General features: G+C 42.4%; 1 protein-coding gene across 3 annotated transcripts in view; it reads right to left on the minus strand.

Annotated features, from left to right (window-relative positions):
• Positions 1 to 15,983, minus strand: part of scaper (S-phase cyclin A-associated protein in the ER) — a 234,954-nt gene that overhangs the window by 145,427 nt on the left and 73,544 nt on the right. For all 3 annotated transcript variants that reach the window (XM_055662538.1, XM_055662537.1, XM_055662536.1), the window contains 10 exons: positions 15,043 to 15,216; positions 13,109 to 13,199; positions 11,530 to 11,647; positions 11,054 to 11,165; positions 9,750 to 9,890; positions 9,120 to 9,275; positions 8,123 to 8,265; positions 7,107 to 7,188; positions 6,038 to 6,190; positions 4,649 to 4,756 (listed from right to left, as the gene is read on the minus strand). In XM_055662538.1, coding sequence (XP_055518513.1) covers positions 4,649 to 4,756; positions 6,038 to 6,190; positions 7,107 to 7,188; positions 8,123 to 8,265; positions 9,120 to 9,275; positions 9,750 to 9,890; positions 11,054 to 11,165; positions 11,530 to 11,647; positions 13,109 to 13,199; positions 15,043 to 15,216 — 1,278 coding nt within the window. The remainder of the gene's footprint in view (positions 1 to 4,648; positions 4,757 to 6,037; positions 6,191 to 7,106; positions 7,189 to 8,122; positions 8,266 to 9,119; positions 9,276 to 9,749; positions 9,891 to 11,053; positions 11,166 to 11,529; positions 11,648 to 13,108; positions 13,200 to 15,042; positions 15,217 to 15,983) is intronic.

Below are 15,983 nucleotides of genomic sequence, written 5' to 3' on the forward strand. Positions count from 1 at the left end.
GTGTCCATCCTCGGTTTAAACCAGCATCTGCAGTTCCTTCCTACACATGACTGATTAATACTTGTAAAATAATAAAACAACCATTCACTCTCCATCATACTCTCGTCCCCCTTTTATCCCACCCCCCCCGTCTCTCCTCACTTTCTACCTAAATCCTTCCCTCTAGCTTTACATTTCACTCCTCTTCTATATCTGACAACCTTCTGTGCCCTATCACTTACTCCACCCATCTGCCAAGCAACACCACCACCACCACCCCCCCCCCCCCCTTCATCTGTATCCTCCTATCACTCGCCTGGCTTTGTCCCGCCCCCACCTCTCTTTCGTCCAGCTTTCTCCCCCTTACTCTACTGGTCTGAAGAAGGTCACGACTGAAAACATCGCCGGTCCATTCCCTCCACAGATGCCGTCTGACCAGCTGTGTCCCTCCAGCACTTTGTGCATTGCCCGAGATTCCAGCATCTGCAGTTCCTCACACTCATCTCAGAATAGCATCTTTTACTGCAGCAGAGTAGATGTTTACACTTTCACTTAGTCAATCCTGCGACTTGGCTATGAGAGAAGAGTTAAAGAGAGAAGTGGGATCCAGACTGGCTGTGTGGTCGGAGGCAGGGTTGGATTCTGGAACACCTGGAGTCAGGAATGTGGTTGTAGTTGGGAACTAGGGTATATTGCCTGCTGCCTTTAAACTCACCAAGTTCATTGGTAAATATATTATACCTCTATACAACATGTAAACAAATGTGAGATAAAAGTGATTGGGTATTAATAGGCACAATATCCAACAGCTCGGAGGTTTTTGCTCGTTCTACACTGCCAAAGTCACAAGTGAGGCTGATAATGTCGTTTTATCATTCATGAATCATCGTCATTCTTGATTGTGAAAATAAAGGGGTTAAATAGATTTCACACGGTGAACCGGTAACTGGAGGAGAGAGACTTCCAACACAGCAATCAAGATTAAGAAAAAAAAAATAGCAATGGGCGAGATCCCGACTGATAAAAGTGCGACACGGTGGCATAGCGGTAGAGTTGCTTCCTTACAGCGCCGGAGACCTGGGTTCGATCCTGACTACGGGTGATGTCTGTACGAAGATTGTACGTTCTCCCCGTGACCGCGTAGTTTTTCTCCGAGACCTTTGGTTTCCTCCAACACTACTAAGCCATACAAGTTTGTAGGTTAATTGGCTTGCTGAATGTAAAAATTGTCCCTTGTGTGTATAGAATAGCGTTCATATGCGGGAATCAAGGGTCGGCGCGGACTCGGTGGGCCGAAGGGCCTGATTACGTGATGTATTTCTACTAGTTACTCCTAAAGCTCAATCCCAATTTTTTAATTACAATACTGTGATCAGCCATGATCACGGTGAATGGCGGTGCTGGCTCGAATGGCCTACTCCTGCACCTATTGTCTGTTGTCTAATAATTTGAAAATTCAGTTTACTTCCCAGCTAATATTTACAAAATCTGGGCCAAATTCTGTTGTTCAATCCGAATGCAACACCACTGAAATAGACAAGTGTATCTGCCAGCCACGGCGTTGGACTTGAAGAAATGAAATAAAACCTCCCTATCCACCTGCAGCTGTGAAACGGATTCAAGATGTCATCACAGCTATAATCTATTCACACTTGACAATCCTGTCTAAAGTGATAACTGAACAAAACAAACTTAATCCCTGTCTCTGAAACCGACACCCGTCAGTAACAGACCTTCAGATATAAAATGACAAGTCAGCCAGCTGTCCCACTGCTACTGCATGACAATTACAAGCAGTCCGTCAAATGAGGTTGGGTGTGGCGATGAATGAGGGCAGAAGCCAGCATCCCTGATGCCTGTTCAGCTACACATTTTCCCCATTGTAACCTGCCCTTTTATGCAGGACTCGGACAGCATCAGAAGTTCAACATGCGTATTCAATTGTCATTCGACAGTTTCCAGTACAGATCGGACCTATCGATACTGACAAGGGAGAGAGAAGGAAAAGGGAGCTCTCTTTCTAGCACCACCGAATGAGCACTGCATGGTTAAAAGTATTTCTCAGCGTTCTCACCTTTCATGTTGTGAGGCTTCAGCAAATATCACAATTCATCCTTAAGAATTCATAAGGAAAACAGTGAAGTCATGACACCTCGATTCAGACACTAGTGTCAAATCTCAAAGGTTTAGATCAAAGTGTTGGATTATCACATCGAACAGATTAAATACCAGTAAGTCTAAACTTGCAAGTTTGACTTTTCAAACCCATATGGCAAATATTTTCATTCAACTCTTTCACTCAGCAGCATATTAATAAACCATCTGGCTTTTGACATTTTAAATGACATAGAAAACAGACAAATTAAAGTGTCAATTTGCTATAGCCTAGCATCACTCAACATAACTGTTAATACCTGAAGTCAAAACATACTTGGTATACCTGCTACTGAAACATGCATCCTGACTTTCCTAACTTCACACTTATTCTAATCATCTCACAACCAAGCGCTGGAGGTTCCACCAACACATTGTGTTTTAATGACCATGCCAGTGTCTGCCGTTTCTTGTATTTCCATTCCAATCATCTCCTGGCCAGATTAGCATCTCCCATTGTAGTCAAACCTCACTCACCCTGCACAAAACCCAGCTGCCCATATTCTGACCAACACCAAGTCCTCTCCATTCTTACTCTCAGCCATCGTCAATCCACCATGAATAAAACTCCCATCTTAATATCATCACAGAACTGGACACCAAGCATGTGCTCCAGTTTCCGATCCTCTCTCCTCCTCCCTCAAATCGGAGACAACCGGCTTTCTTTCAGTACTCTTTCTCTTTCACCTTACTTTCCCACCTTCCCACCCACTGACAAGGTGAGATTAGAAACTCAGACTCCAGAGGATTGTTGCCCATCTAGGTTATACTAATCTATCATGAATAGTTTACCTCATTTACAACTCCTTTTCAAGAGCTTATGTATTCATATTTCATGTAATGAATATGGAGCTTCAGTTGAAGTTCTAAGCATAAGTAATTCTATATATTTTTTGATATCTGAACGTAAAAAGGCTACAGATAATCTTGGCCGCTGTCACAACCAGTATTCAGGTTGAAATGATGGGATCCATTTCAAATGAGGTAAATGTCTTTTATACTTAAATAAAGAGTTTGGATATCATTTCTTAGAAAATGAATTGTCTTTTTTACAAAACTTGTTAACATTCACTTCAATGGAAAATAACTTGGTGCATGAACAATTTTTGATCAGCGATTAATTCAATTCAATTCAACTTTATTGTCATTGCACAAATACGAGTATAGGGTGATTTCACGAAAGGTCACTGGGTCATAGGTCTTCACGCACGGAGCCGCAAAATCCAACTGGGGTACATACGTCACTTCTGGTACATGTTATTGATGCTAGAAACGCGTACTTTCAAACCTGTTAAAAACCGCGTAAACGGTTAGTTTTTGCGCTGTAAATAACTGTGCAAGTCGGGGTGACCGTGAGGCACAGCTGTCCTACTTTAGAGTTCCAAAGATTAAGAAAAATGAAGGTAAAGAGAAGAGAGAGCTGAAGGGAAAATAACAGCGGAAGTTGTTGGCCGTGCAGATATAAAGATAGAAAATATCGGGAATTATCGCGTTTGCTCGATGCATTTCATCAAAACTAAGGCATTATTGATGTTTTGATGAAATGCAGTGACCTTTCATGAAATCACCCTATAGGTACAACGAAATGCAGTTTAGCGTCTGGTCATAGTCATAGTGCAAGATAGTAGAAGTAAAAATGAAAATACAAAATAAGCATACAATAAAAAAAAAAAAAAATACTGGTTAACAATGTGTGGATTGTGGATGAATTAAAACTGGTACATAGGCAAATAACTGTATACAAATGGGAGAGTCTAAATCCACAAAAGACTGGTCTGCCCCAACAGCTGCTGACAACGTTCTACCGCTGCACCACAGAGAGCATATTAACGTATGGCATCTCTGTGTGGTATCTCAGCTGCACGGAGGCGGAGAGGAGAGCTCTTCAGCGCGTCGTCCACAGAGTGCAGAGTATCATTGGGACACAGCTACCAGCCTTGGAGGGCATCTACCACACACGGTGCCTCAGGAAGGCAGTCAGCATCCATAAAGACTCATCACACCCCTGTAACGGACTGTTCGAACTACTTCCCTCCGGCAGACGTTACGAGGCCTTCTACGCCCGAACCTCCAGACTCAGAAACAGGCAGGTGGGAGCTTTATTCCAAGAGCTATAGCGGCTCTGAACCGGCCCTGCTGAGTGCCCCCCCACCCCCCCTGGACTGTCTCCCTCGGATGGTCACGACACACAGCTTATTTATTTATTTTACTTTTATTTTTCATCGGTTGGAGCTGCAAACTAAATCTCGTTGCACTGACATGCAATGACAATAAAAGATATTATTATTATTATTATTATTATTAAAACACAACAACATATTAATATAGTGTTTTATCTCAATTCTGTTTACTTCCCAGCTAATATTTACAGCTAATATAACAGAGATATTAAACTCAAGGTGAGTCATGTAGGGAACAATTGAACTGATGTCAGAAGGCTTATGGTTTAGAAATGAAGTACAAGTAACTAACGTGTAATAAATGTGTAAAGAAACAGCCTACTAGTAAAACTTACCACTTCTTCATCTGACAACTCTCGTCCCTGGATGCTGCTGTTCTCCCGTACAGCTTGCTGGTGTTTTCTTGCCTTGATGTGGCTGAAGAGGTAGACCTCAGAAGTTATCTATGAAAGAGAAAGTGAAAACAGTTAAGCTCACTGACTCTTAGAAACATAGAAACATAGAAATTAGGTGCAGGAGTAGGCCATTCGGCCCTTCGAGCCTGCACCGCCATTCAATATGATCATGGCTGATCATCCAACTCAGTATCCCGTACCTGCCTTCTCTCCATACCCTCTGATCCCCTTGGCCACAAGGGCCACATCTAACTCCCTCTTAAATATAGCCCTAACTCCCTCTTAAATATAGCAAACTCTTCTGAGTTTCTTTCGGATTATGACAGGAATAGGGTCTTCACAAAGGTCACTCTCACATCTGAAAAATAGTCAACTTGCCACCTTTTCCCTCTTTACATCCACCACATACTTATTTTGCAGTTGTTGAGAAACATGTAGATGTTTTTAGAAACAGAAGAATGATTAATACGTTCCTGACCTCAGTTAGTAACTCACCAATCGCCATCTCTCAATCATTTCTGTCCGGAAATTGCCCTCAAATCAGTTATTTTTTGTTGACTAAAGGATTAAAATATTACACAAACCAGAAGAGGTCAAAAATTCACTCAAACTTTTACCTTTGGGCCAACTTTGTTACATTTGTCCATTTCACCTCAGTGGGAAAAATGCTTAATTTAGTTATAATCTATTACAAACCTTGAAGTTTCAACTGCATTCTTTTAAACCCTCCTCATTTTACAAAGGAAACAAGATTTGGGAATTGGGAATTAAGGCCATAAGACCATATGACATAGAAACAGAATTAGGCCATTCAGCCCATCAAATCTGTTCCGCCATTCAATCATGGCTGATCTATTTCATCCCTCTCAACCCTATTTAGTTGAGTTTAGAGATACAGCGTGGAAATAGGCTCTTCATGCCCTTACTTCTATACCAAGCCAATTAACCTACAAACCTGTACGTCTTTGGAGTGTGGTAGATCTCAGGGAAAACCCACACGGTCACGAGGAAATGTACAAACTTCGTTCAGACAGCACCCGTAGTCGGGATCAAACCCGCAGTCTCTGGCGCTGAAACTCTACTGCTGCGCCACCATGCCGACCTATTCTCCTGCCTTCTCCATGGAACCTTTGATGCCCTTACTAATCAAGCATCTATCAATCTCTGCTTTACAAATACCCTATCATTTGGCCTCCACAGCTGTCTGTGGCAATGAATTCCAGATTCACCACCCTTCAAACATCATCCACCTGTCAAAGATAATTCATAGTTACAGTATTTCTTTACGCAGTTGAAAAAAACAAAACAATATCCGCTATTTGAACCTACCAACACATTGCAGAGTGAACAGTGCTTTTTCCGTTCATAAGGAATTAGTTTGGGGGCGTAGTCAGTATTAGCGTGTCTCCCACTGCTGAGCTCAGCTGCTTTTTCTTTTCGTTGTTCTATCTGCTCCATGTGCCTCCGACTGCTTTCATCATGCTGAATAAAAGGCAAAACAGGTGGGGAAGTCACCGACTACAAACAGCACAACACTTTGCAGTTTTGATCAGATTTAAACTCCAGTACCTTCTTGGAAGTTATTTGCGTGCTAAATCAGAAGCATTTATTTGGTTCTGTATCTGGTTTACATGGTACACAAATCAATCTGTGTTTCATTGAAAAAGATCTGATCTGTACCATTCAGGAAGCATTGTATAAAATCCAACCTAATTAGTTATAGAGTCGAATAGTACAGCCTTGCTAACCTGATGCCCCTGTTCCACTTAGGAAACCTGAACGGAAACCTCTGGAGACTTTGCGCCCCACCCAAGGTTTCCGTGCGGTTTTCCCGGAGGTTTTTGTCAGTCTCCCTACCTGCTTCCACCACCTGCAACCTCCGGGAACCACCTGCAACCTCCGGGAACCGCACGGAAACCTTGGGTGGGGCGCAAAGTCTCCAGAGGTTTCCGTTCAGGTTTCCTAAGTGGGACAGGGGCATTATAAAGTGTCTATCTACACAAACCCTATTTACCAACATTAGGTTGTGCACCTTAATGTCCATTCAAGTGTTTGGCTAAATGCTTTTTAAACATTGTAACTATCACCTCCTCTGGCAGCGAGTTCCAGAAATAAACACTCTGTTAAATAAAACTTTCACCTCAAATCCCCTTCAAAACTAATTCTTCCCACTTAATCCCATGCTCTCTGTTTTTGGATATCCTTACCATGGTCAGCCATCACCTTGATGTTACAAACTGTGTACCCTTTTTCAGGATTACCACTGAGAAGCAAGTCTCAAACCTCAAGTCCTTAATATCTGGTGAGTGTATACTAATTAAACAAGAACTATAATGCTGGCAAACCTTATATACGAATGATTATGAAGATCAACAACGAATAATCCATTATGTCATACCTTCATCTGTATTTTTTTCTGCAGTTCCTCCATAGCTTCTTGTTGTGCTGCGCTGAGTGCTGCCAATCTCTCCTCTCGCTCCCTGCCAAAGGAGTAGCAATCATCAGGAAATGAGCAGGTATGGGGGGAAAAAAAGCAACAGGATAGACTTTTTTTCCCCAAATTGCTATTGTGGGAAGATATGGGGAAGCTCAGTGTTCAGAGGAGCAAGATTTAAAGGAGTCACAAAGAGTGAAAATGTATGCTTTTTAGAATGATCTGTTATCTGATCATCCTCAATCTACTTTGGGAATAAGCACACAAGGACCACACTGCCCCCAGTACTGAAGACTTGTCAATATACTAAATATTTCAAAATAGGGTGCATTTATAGTTACTTTTATAGGGATCCAGGATTATAAAACTTTTAAATGTTTGCGCAATAGTCCAATGGACAACAGCAAGGTACTATAGCAAAGTGGCATCATCATTAAACCTGCCCCACTAAACCATCCACAGCTTCCAGCAACCATAACTGAATTGCAGTCTGAAACAGGGAACATGGATGTCCTGTTCCTCTGAGCCAGAGTTTAGTTTAGTTAAGTTCAGAGCGGAAACATGCCCTCTGGTCCACCGAGTCCGTACGGCCAGCAAACCCCGCACATTAACACCATCCTACACCAGGGACATTTTTTACATTTATACCAAGCCAATTAACCTACAAACCTGTACGTCTTTGGAGTGTGGGAGGCAACTGAGGTTCTCGGAGAAAATCCACGCAGGTCACAGGGAGAACGTACAAACTCCGTAGCCAGGATCAAACCAGGGTCTCTGACACTGTAAGTGCTGTAAGGCAACAACTCTACCTCTGTGCCATCGTGCCACCACAGGAACTAACCAATCTCCTGGCCCATATGTTGCTGCCAGTGAGGCCAACTTATTGTCATCTGCCGTATTTTGGTCAGGAGCTGTCTGTTTGTGTTAAACTAATTGGCCTTGGAGAGCTGCACATGAATCAGTTTGTGAAGTTTGCAAACCTGGCCCTTTCACGAGCAGCGTCTTCCCTTGCTCTCTCTTTCTCTTGGCGTTGTTGCTCAACTCGCGCCTCCTGCTCCCTTCGTTTCAACAACAGTTCCTCGACACGAGCCTGACGCTCTGCCTCCAGTGCTCGTTTGCGTTCCTGCATTCAGACACATTTGTATTCAGATTTGATTTTATCATCTAAAGCAGTAATATCAACAACAACAAAAATACTACATATAACAATTTATAAGCTTTTGACATATCCACAATGGCAGTATTGCATAATCCACAATGCTAGCTGCTTTCCACAAATTAATCAAACATGTATTCATTCATCTGAAACTGCAGACAGCGTCAATTCCACCTGCCCACAAACCTAATTTTATTGACAGTCATTCGATAACATTCAGGATCTCTAGCCATGGCTACATTATGCCACCAGAGATGCAATCAATTTTTGCACCACATTTGAAAGTGAGCACCACCAAATATAGGCACAGCTGCTTTCCCTCTGTTACCAGGCTTCTGAACAACCCTCCATAAGCTCGGGCAATGATCGATTCACCTCCACCCCATTGTTGACCTTGGATTTTGTCTTATGGAATTGATGCACAGCAATGTTGAGAACTATATTCTGCACTCTGTGTCTTCCCCCATGCTCAATGTACTGCACTCGAGTATGAACTGATTGTATCTATATGTGGAAGGTAGACAAAAATAGCACATAAAGTGCAAGTGAAATGAATTTGCCAGCGGCGGTACAATGAAAAAAAAACACACAAAAACACAATAAAAATTAACACAAACATCCACCACAGCATTCATCACTGTGGTGGAAGGCACAACATTTGGCCAGTCCTCCTCCATTTTCCCCCATGGTCGGGACCTCAACGCTAGCTTCCGCTCCTTGGGGGTAGAGAAGATCCCTTTGTGCGTCAGATATTATGGGGTCTTTAACTTCCATCTGAAGCTCCACAGAAGCCTCATTGTCTCATTAATCTGTGGCCTCACCTGCACGGCCTCATCACGTGCTTGCTTCTCTTCTTGCCGACGATGCCTTTCTTCTTGCAATTCATTCAGCCGCTGTTCATACTCTTTTACTTTGGCAAGAACATCGTGACGCTTGTTCTGCGCTTCCAGTGTGTTGATGAAAGCAATTTCATTAACCTGAAAGGGGGAAACACATGTGTAGGAAAGAACTGCAGATGTTGGTTTAAACTGAAGATAGACACAAAAAGCTGGAGTAATTCAGCGGGACAGGCAGCATTTCTGGAGAGAAGGAATGGGTGACGTTTCGGTTTCGGATCGAGACCCTCCGTCGGTCTAGAGTCTGAAGAAGGGTCTCAGCCCGAAACGTCAATTATTCCTTCTCTCCAGAGAACTGCCCCCTCCATCGACTCTTTTAAGTCTAGACTTAAAACTTACTTCTACTCACAAGCGTTTCTTGAGGTCCTCTGAGGGAGCACTGTATGGATGTATGTATGTATGTATGTAATGTTAGATCTATGTACCACTGTTTGTAGCACGTTAATACCTACACTGATGTAAAGCACTTAGGTCAACGAGAGTTGTTTTTTAATGTGCTATAGAAATAAAATTGACTTGACATGACAAAGCAATATCTCTAGACTGATCCTGTACCTTGGCTTCTTCCTCCTGTGCTTTTTTTACAATGGCTTGCAGTTGCAATTCTCGTTTCAGTTCAGCGTGAAGTAGCTTTTCCTCCATCATTTTTCTCCTCTGTTCCAGCAGCTCCCCTTTCCATTTTCGCACTTCTTTCTCCTAAAGATGGTGATGATGAGTTACGCGGTATTATACATGTAACATTTGCTTTGACTTGCATTTTAACACAGAAACGTCGAAGAATGATATGATGAATGTGGAGGTTGGTGGGGTCAATTGAACTCTAATGAATACACGGCAAATCAACAGGGATCGATGTTAGAAGACCGAGAGGGAGATAACATTGAAACATACAAAATTCTGACACAAATCAAAAGGCCGGATGTTGGAAAGATACTTTCCCAGGCTCTAAAATCTAGAACTAGGGCTCTCACTCTCAGGATATGGGGCAACATATTTATGATTTGAGACGAGGAGAATTTTTTACTCCACAGGTGATAAACCTGTAGCGTTCTCACGCACAGAAGTAATGGCAGCAAAGACATTGAATATAATTAAGGGATAGATTGATTTCAAGACACAAAAAAGCATCAAAGGATATGGGGAGGGAACCAAATTATGGAATTTAGAGTTAGGATCAATTTGAATTGAATGGCAGAATCATCTATTCCTACTCCTGTATTTCTAGCTCGTTAGCACTAAGCACTTTGGTTGGGGATATTACTAGAAGCCACAGAGGTTTCTTCTACTCTAACCAACCAGGCTCTGGCTGAACTTCCTACATCTCCATTAGGAGCAGTAGTTAGTGGCTTCTCAGACTTGAAATCAGTGCAAATAGATGCAGTTTTCCTTTGTTCCATTCACCCATCTGAAAACTAGGGCGGCACGATGGCACAGCGGTAGAGTTGCTGCCTTACATCGCCAGAGACCCGGGTTCGACCCTGGCTACAAGTGCTGTCTGTACGGAGTTTGCACATTCTCCCCGTGACCATGTGGGTTTTCTCTGAATGCTTCGGTTTCCCCCAAACATCGAGGTTTGTGGCTTGGTATATGAACGTAAAAATTGTCCCTAGTGTAGGATAGCGTTAATGTGCATGGATCGCTGGTCGGTGCGGACTCAGTGGGCCGAAGGGACTGTTTCCACGCTGTATCGCTAAACTAAACTAAATTGAAACGGCAGCAGCCTATACAATATTTGGAAGGAACACTCAGCTTTTCAGTGTGAGTTCCAATCATATCACAGAAAGAGGTTAAAACCGAACCCCCTGTGCATTTACACTATTACATTTCTCACCGGCCGGAATTGAAACCATTCTGCTTACCCGCTCCAACAATTTCTGTAGTTTCATAGTTTTTTCTTCCCTTAGTTTCTCACGAAGCTGTTGAGCCTTTAACTGCTTTTCCTCGTGTTTCTTTTTTGATTCTGCAATCGTCCTGTCAGTAGGAAATTTGAAAAGGCCATATTAGGGTTATTATTGGATCTAAAACCTTGTCATTTGGTTTACTCTGCAAATGACAATCACAATACTGAATTACAGCTTAATGGTATTTAAGAAGGAACTGCAGATGCTGGAGAATTGAAGGTTACACAAAAAAGCTGGAGAAACTCAGCGGGTGCAACAGCATCTATGGAGCGAAGGAAATAGGCAACGTTTCGGGCCGAAACGTTGCCTATTTCCTTCGCTCCATAGATGCTGCTGCACCCGCTGAGTTTCTCCAGCTTTTTTGTGTAACCTACAGCTTAACGGTAATTCTGTACTGTGGTAAGTAATTTAAGTCAGTAATTAATCTTAGTCACATTTTCCGCGATGGTGAGGAGAGCTTCTCGTGCATCTGGATGGCGTGTCCTGGTGGCCGAGCTGGCTCTTCCTCCACAATATCGCCCCACGACGTGCTCTGGCGCCAAGGTTCACGTGCTAAGAACAGAATAATAATAAATCTTTGTGTAAAAAATCCAAGTTCTTTCTCAGTAGGTTCTGGCAAAATGTCTTTTCCTTTCAGGCACTGCATCCAAAGCATGTTGTCTGGAAAGGTGCCATAAAAAGGGAACCAGGTGTAGGGGGAGGTGGAAGAGTGAACCAGTGATTCACAACAGGGAATGGTCCCTTATAAATGTCAAAGGAGGAAGGGAATGGAAGATACACCAGATGGTGGCATCTTGTTGAATGAGTCCGTCAGATTTCTAGATGATCCATTGTATATGGCGACTGGCAGGATGGAAGGTTGATGTGGACAAGCTTTTCCCTTTGAGAATAGGGAAGATTCAAACAAGAGGACATGACTTCAGAATTAAGGGACAGAAGTTTAGGGGTAATATGAGGGGGAACTTCTTTACTCAGAGAGTGGTAGCGGTGTGGAATGAGCTTCCAGTGGAAGTGGTGGAGGCAGGTTCATTGGTATAATTTAAAAATAAATTGGATAGGCATATGGATGAGAAGGGAATGGAGGGTTATGGTATGAGTGCAGGCAGGTGGGACTAAGGGGAACAAAAATTTGTTCGGCACGGACTTGTAGGGCCGAGATGGCCTGTTTCCGTGCTGTAATTGTTATATGGTTATATGGTTATAAGGTAAAATATTCACCGAGGGGAAATGGTAGGGCAAGGACATCCACGAGACCTTGTCAAGATCTGATGGAGGAGAAACAACGGAAGCATATTGTGGAACATATTATTACCCGGGCAGATACAGGAGATTTGAATAAACCAGAAGAACCGAAATTGAGTGCGAACAAGATGGTGGCAAGATAGATACAGGAGAGCGAATTAACAGCAGGGATGACTTACTAACCATGATCCAGTTTCCAGAGAGGGTCAAAAACCTATCAAGGTTGAAACTAAACAAAACTAAATAATCAGATATGCCCAATGAAAATAAAAATCAGCAAAATAAAGCTTTTATTTTTACCTTATCTGGTTTCAAAAAATGACCTTCGGGAGAAAGATGCTATTCACATCAATCTATCCTTACCAGCAGAACCTGGTCTCAGGAAAATAGCCCGAACGTTGCCTATTTCCTTCGCTCCATAGATGCTGCTGCACCCGCTGAGCTTCTCCAGCTTTTTTGTGTACCTCAGGGACAGAAGCATGTCTGACTCTTTTAGGCACTTGTCAAGCATAGTTGTGGTAAATTCAAGAGGAAATTAAGTTGTGCAAATACCATCTGTTGCTCAATAAAATCACAAACAAAAGAATAAGAGGAGCATGGAATCTTGGCTGCCAACAATATTGGCATTCAAAAGCTTTCACCCCAGACCACAGGTTTAGGATCAAATGGCTGTCACTCCCCAACAGTGGGCCGTCCATGTTGAAACAAAATACAGTGAACTCTCATTTAGTCAAAGTACAAATACAGATGACAAAGCTATGAAGCACGTACCTTCATATTCTGCCAGCACATCATTCCAGTCCAGATTTTGAGATTGAGCCGAGAGACCACAGAGAGATAAGTTGCCGCTGCTCATGTTGGCCTACGAAAAAAATGAATTTGACCAACTATTCTGGCAATTTGAGTGCACAAATGGAACCATTTTATTACAAATTGAGCTGAATTACCTGCCAGAGATCCTACCGAGACAACATTTAATCTCTCAAGTATAATGAAGCATCTAAACCAAGCTGTTCCAATCCGCAAAATACCTGGACAGCAGTGTGTTGTTCCTCTTTGAGATACTTATTAAATCTTTTTAACATTTTCTGAACCATGCATTAAAAAAAAAGACCCATCTATGGAAAGATGCATCTTAAACTGTAAATGTCTTAAAAAGCACATATAGATATGTTAGCAAATCGAAGAAAGGTTCAAGAACAATAGCATTTTTTAGTTGTTGGGGATTTTAAACTTTCCCAATTGCCGTGAAGCAATGGGCTAAGATGGGAAAGTGCGTCCAAGATTTGTTTTTAGATAACGTACAAAGAGTCCTACTGGAGATGGGGCAGTACTTGAGAGTATTTTGGGAAATTAGACTGAACAAATCGTAGATGAGTCAATGGGGAACACTTTCAGAACACTGACCATAATTCTGCAGGATAGCAAAATGATTTATAGTTCAGAAATGATTTTGCACATATGCACATATGGTACTCCACTCTGTCTGACATGGGAATGAAGATAAGTATGTCAATAACAATAGACAAATTCTATTGTTGCTTTTCCAACTTGCAAACTATTCCGGTATGAAGAGTTCACCCTAACTGGACCCTGCCATAACCTGAAGGCAACCTGTATAAATATATCCTTCAGAGTTCCCAAAAGGGCCTTCAATAATATAATTAGAATGCAGAAAAGAGACTTAACTGTATTTGAATTTATGACACTACAATTATATGGAGTGACACAAACATTCCAGAAATGTGAAATTATTTCCAGTGAGTAAATGCACCACTATTTGCAAAGCAAAACTACACAGAATCTGGGGTATTGCAGTGTTTAAGAGGGAACTGCAGATGCTGGAGAATCGAAGGTTACACAAAAAAGCTGGAGAAACTCAGTGGGTGCAGCAGCATCTATGGAGCGAAGGAAATAGGCAACGTTTCGGGCCGAAACCCTTCTGAAGAAGGGTTTCGGCCCGAAACGTTGCCTATTTCCTTCGCTCCATAGATGCTGCTGCACCCGCTGAGTTTCTCCAGCTTTTTTGTGTAACCTGGGGTATTGCAGGTTTGATTCTTAGTTATTGTAATAACTCATCTCAACGGGGCCAGCAACAGCATCAGTAGAAATAGTCTCACCAACGTTCGTGATCTAGATCACGAAGCATTGACGCCTGCTGAATTTATGAACATCTAAACAGCCAACCTATATGTATTTGCTATCTGAGTTATGAAGCAGAAATGCAGTCATGGTTTTAGTTGTAGTAATTTGCTAATATTCAGATTCAGATTCAATTTTATTGGCATTGAACTTTTCAGTGCAACGGAATGGTTTAACCTGCAGTCATAACCTAGAATAAATAACAAAACACACACTCAACACAGTTTAACATCCACCACAGTGAGTCAACCAGGCACCTCCTCACTGTGATGGAAGGCAAAAAGTCCCAAAGTCCTTGTCTCTTCCCTCCTTGCTCTCCCTCTGTGCTGAGGCGATCCAGGCCTCCGATGTTGTGACCCCACCAGGTGATGGTAAGCAAGTTCCGCGGCTGAATCCAAGCTCCGCGAACGGGCCGGTTCAAACTCCGCGGCCCGGGGCGGTCGAATATATATGGGACTTATCATAGCAATTTCAGGAAAAAGTGTAAAAATTGATCATATAGGATATTAAGGGTGAAGGGTAACTAGAATAGTTCTGTGGAGAAGCACTCTGACCGTACTCACTGAGAACTCGCTTTCAGCATCAGTCTCCAGGTTTATGTCATTACTTTCCTCTGCTTGAATTTCTCTTGTTAATTGTTCCTCCTCGGCAATGGCATTAGCAATTGCTTCTTCATTCTCCTTTTCCAAACGGTTTGCCAGCTCCTCTCCTTTGGCAAGAACAGCGGCCATAGATTGCTGCAGAAGAAAATGATTATGTTTACTGAGGTGATCTGCAATACCTCTTGTGTGACATTTACAAGAGTAACAGGCATCATGAAGCCAGCCTCCTCCTTTGGTACATGATATTGTGTTTGAGATAATAATACGGGTTAGTTCAGGTTAGTGTGAGGGAGTGTGTGAGTGAGTGAATGAGCGAGCGAGCGTGTGCGTGCGTGTGCGTGAGAGATACAAGTCATCGCCATCTTTTGTACAATTGATTTCCAAAAACATTAGGAAGAATGATTGCAATAGACGGTTAGGGATGGACAATAAACGCTAGCCATACTAGACTAGAAATATCCACACTCCACAAATTGAAAAATTCAGCATTTATCATGGAGAAAGAGATTAAGAAGAAAGGACAAAAAGAAAAATGGAGGAAGTAGAACATAATAGCTTTCAAGATTCCTATAGCTGATTATTTTGTGGATAAATGTGAGGTTGTCCATTTTGGTGGCAAAAACAGGAAAGCAGACTATTATCTAAATGGTGGCCGATTAGGGGAGATGCAGCGAGACCTGGGTGTCATGGTACACCAGTCATTGAAAGTAGGCATGCAGGTGCAGCAGCAGGCAGTGAGGAAAGCGAATGGTATGTTAGCTTTCATTGCAAAAGGATTTGAGTATAGGAGCAGGGAGGTTCTACTGCAGTTGTACAGGGTCTTGGTGAGACCACACCTGGAGTATTGCGTATAGTTTTGGTCTCCAAATCTGAGGAAGGACATTAGGGAGTGCAGAGAAGGT

Source organism: Leucoraja erinacea, chromosome 36 (genome assembly GCF_028641065.1).
Source record: "Leucoraja erinacea ecotype New England chromosome 36, Leri_hhj_1, whole genome shotgun sequence".
NCBI classification, from domain to species: domain Eukaryota; kingdom Metazoa; phylum Chordata; class Chondrichthyes; order Rajiformes; family Rajidae; genus Leucoraja; species Leucoraja erinaceus.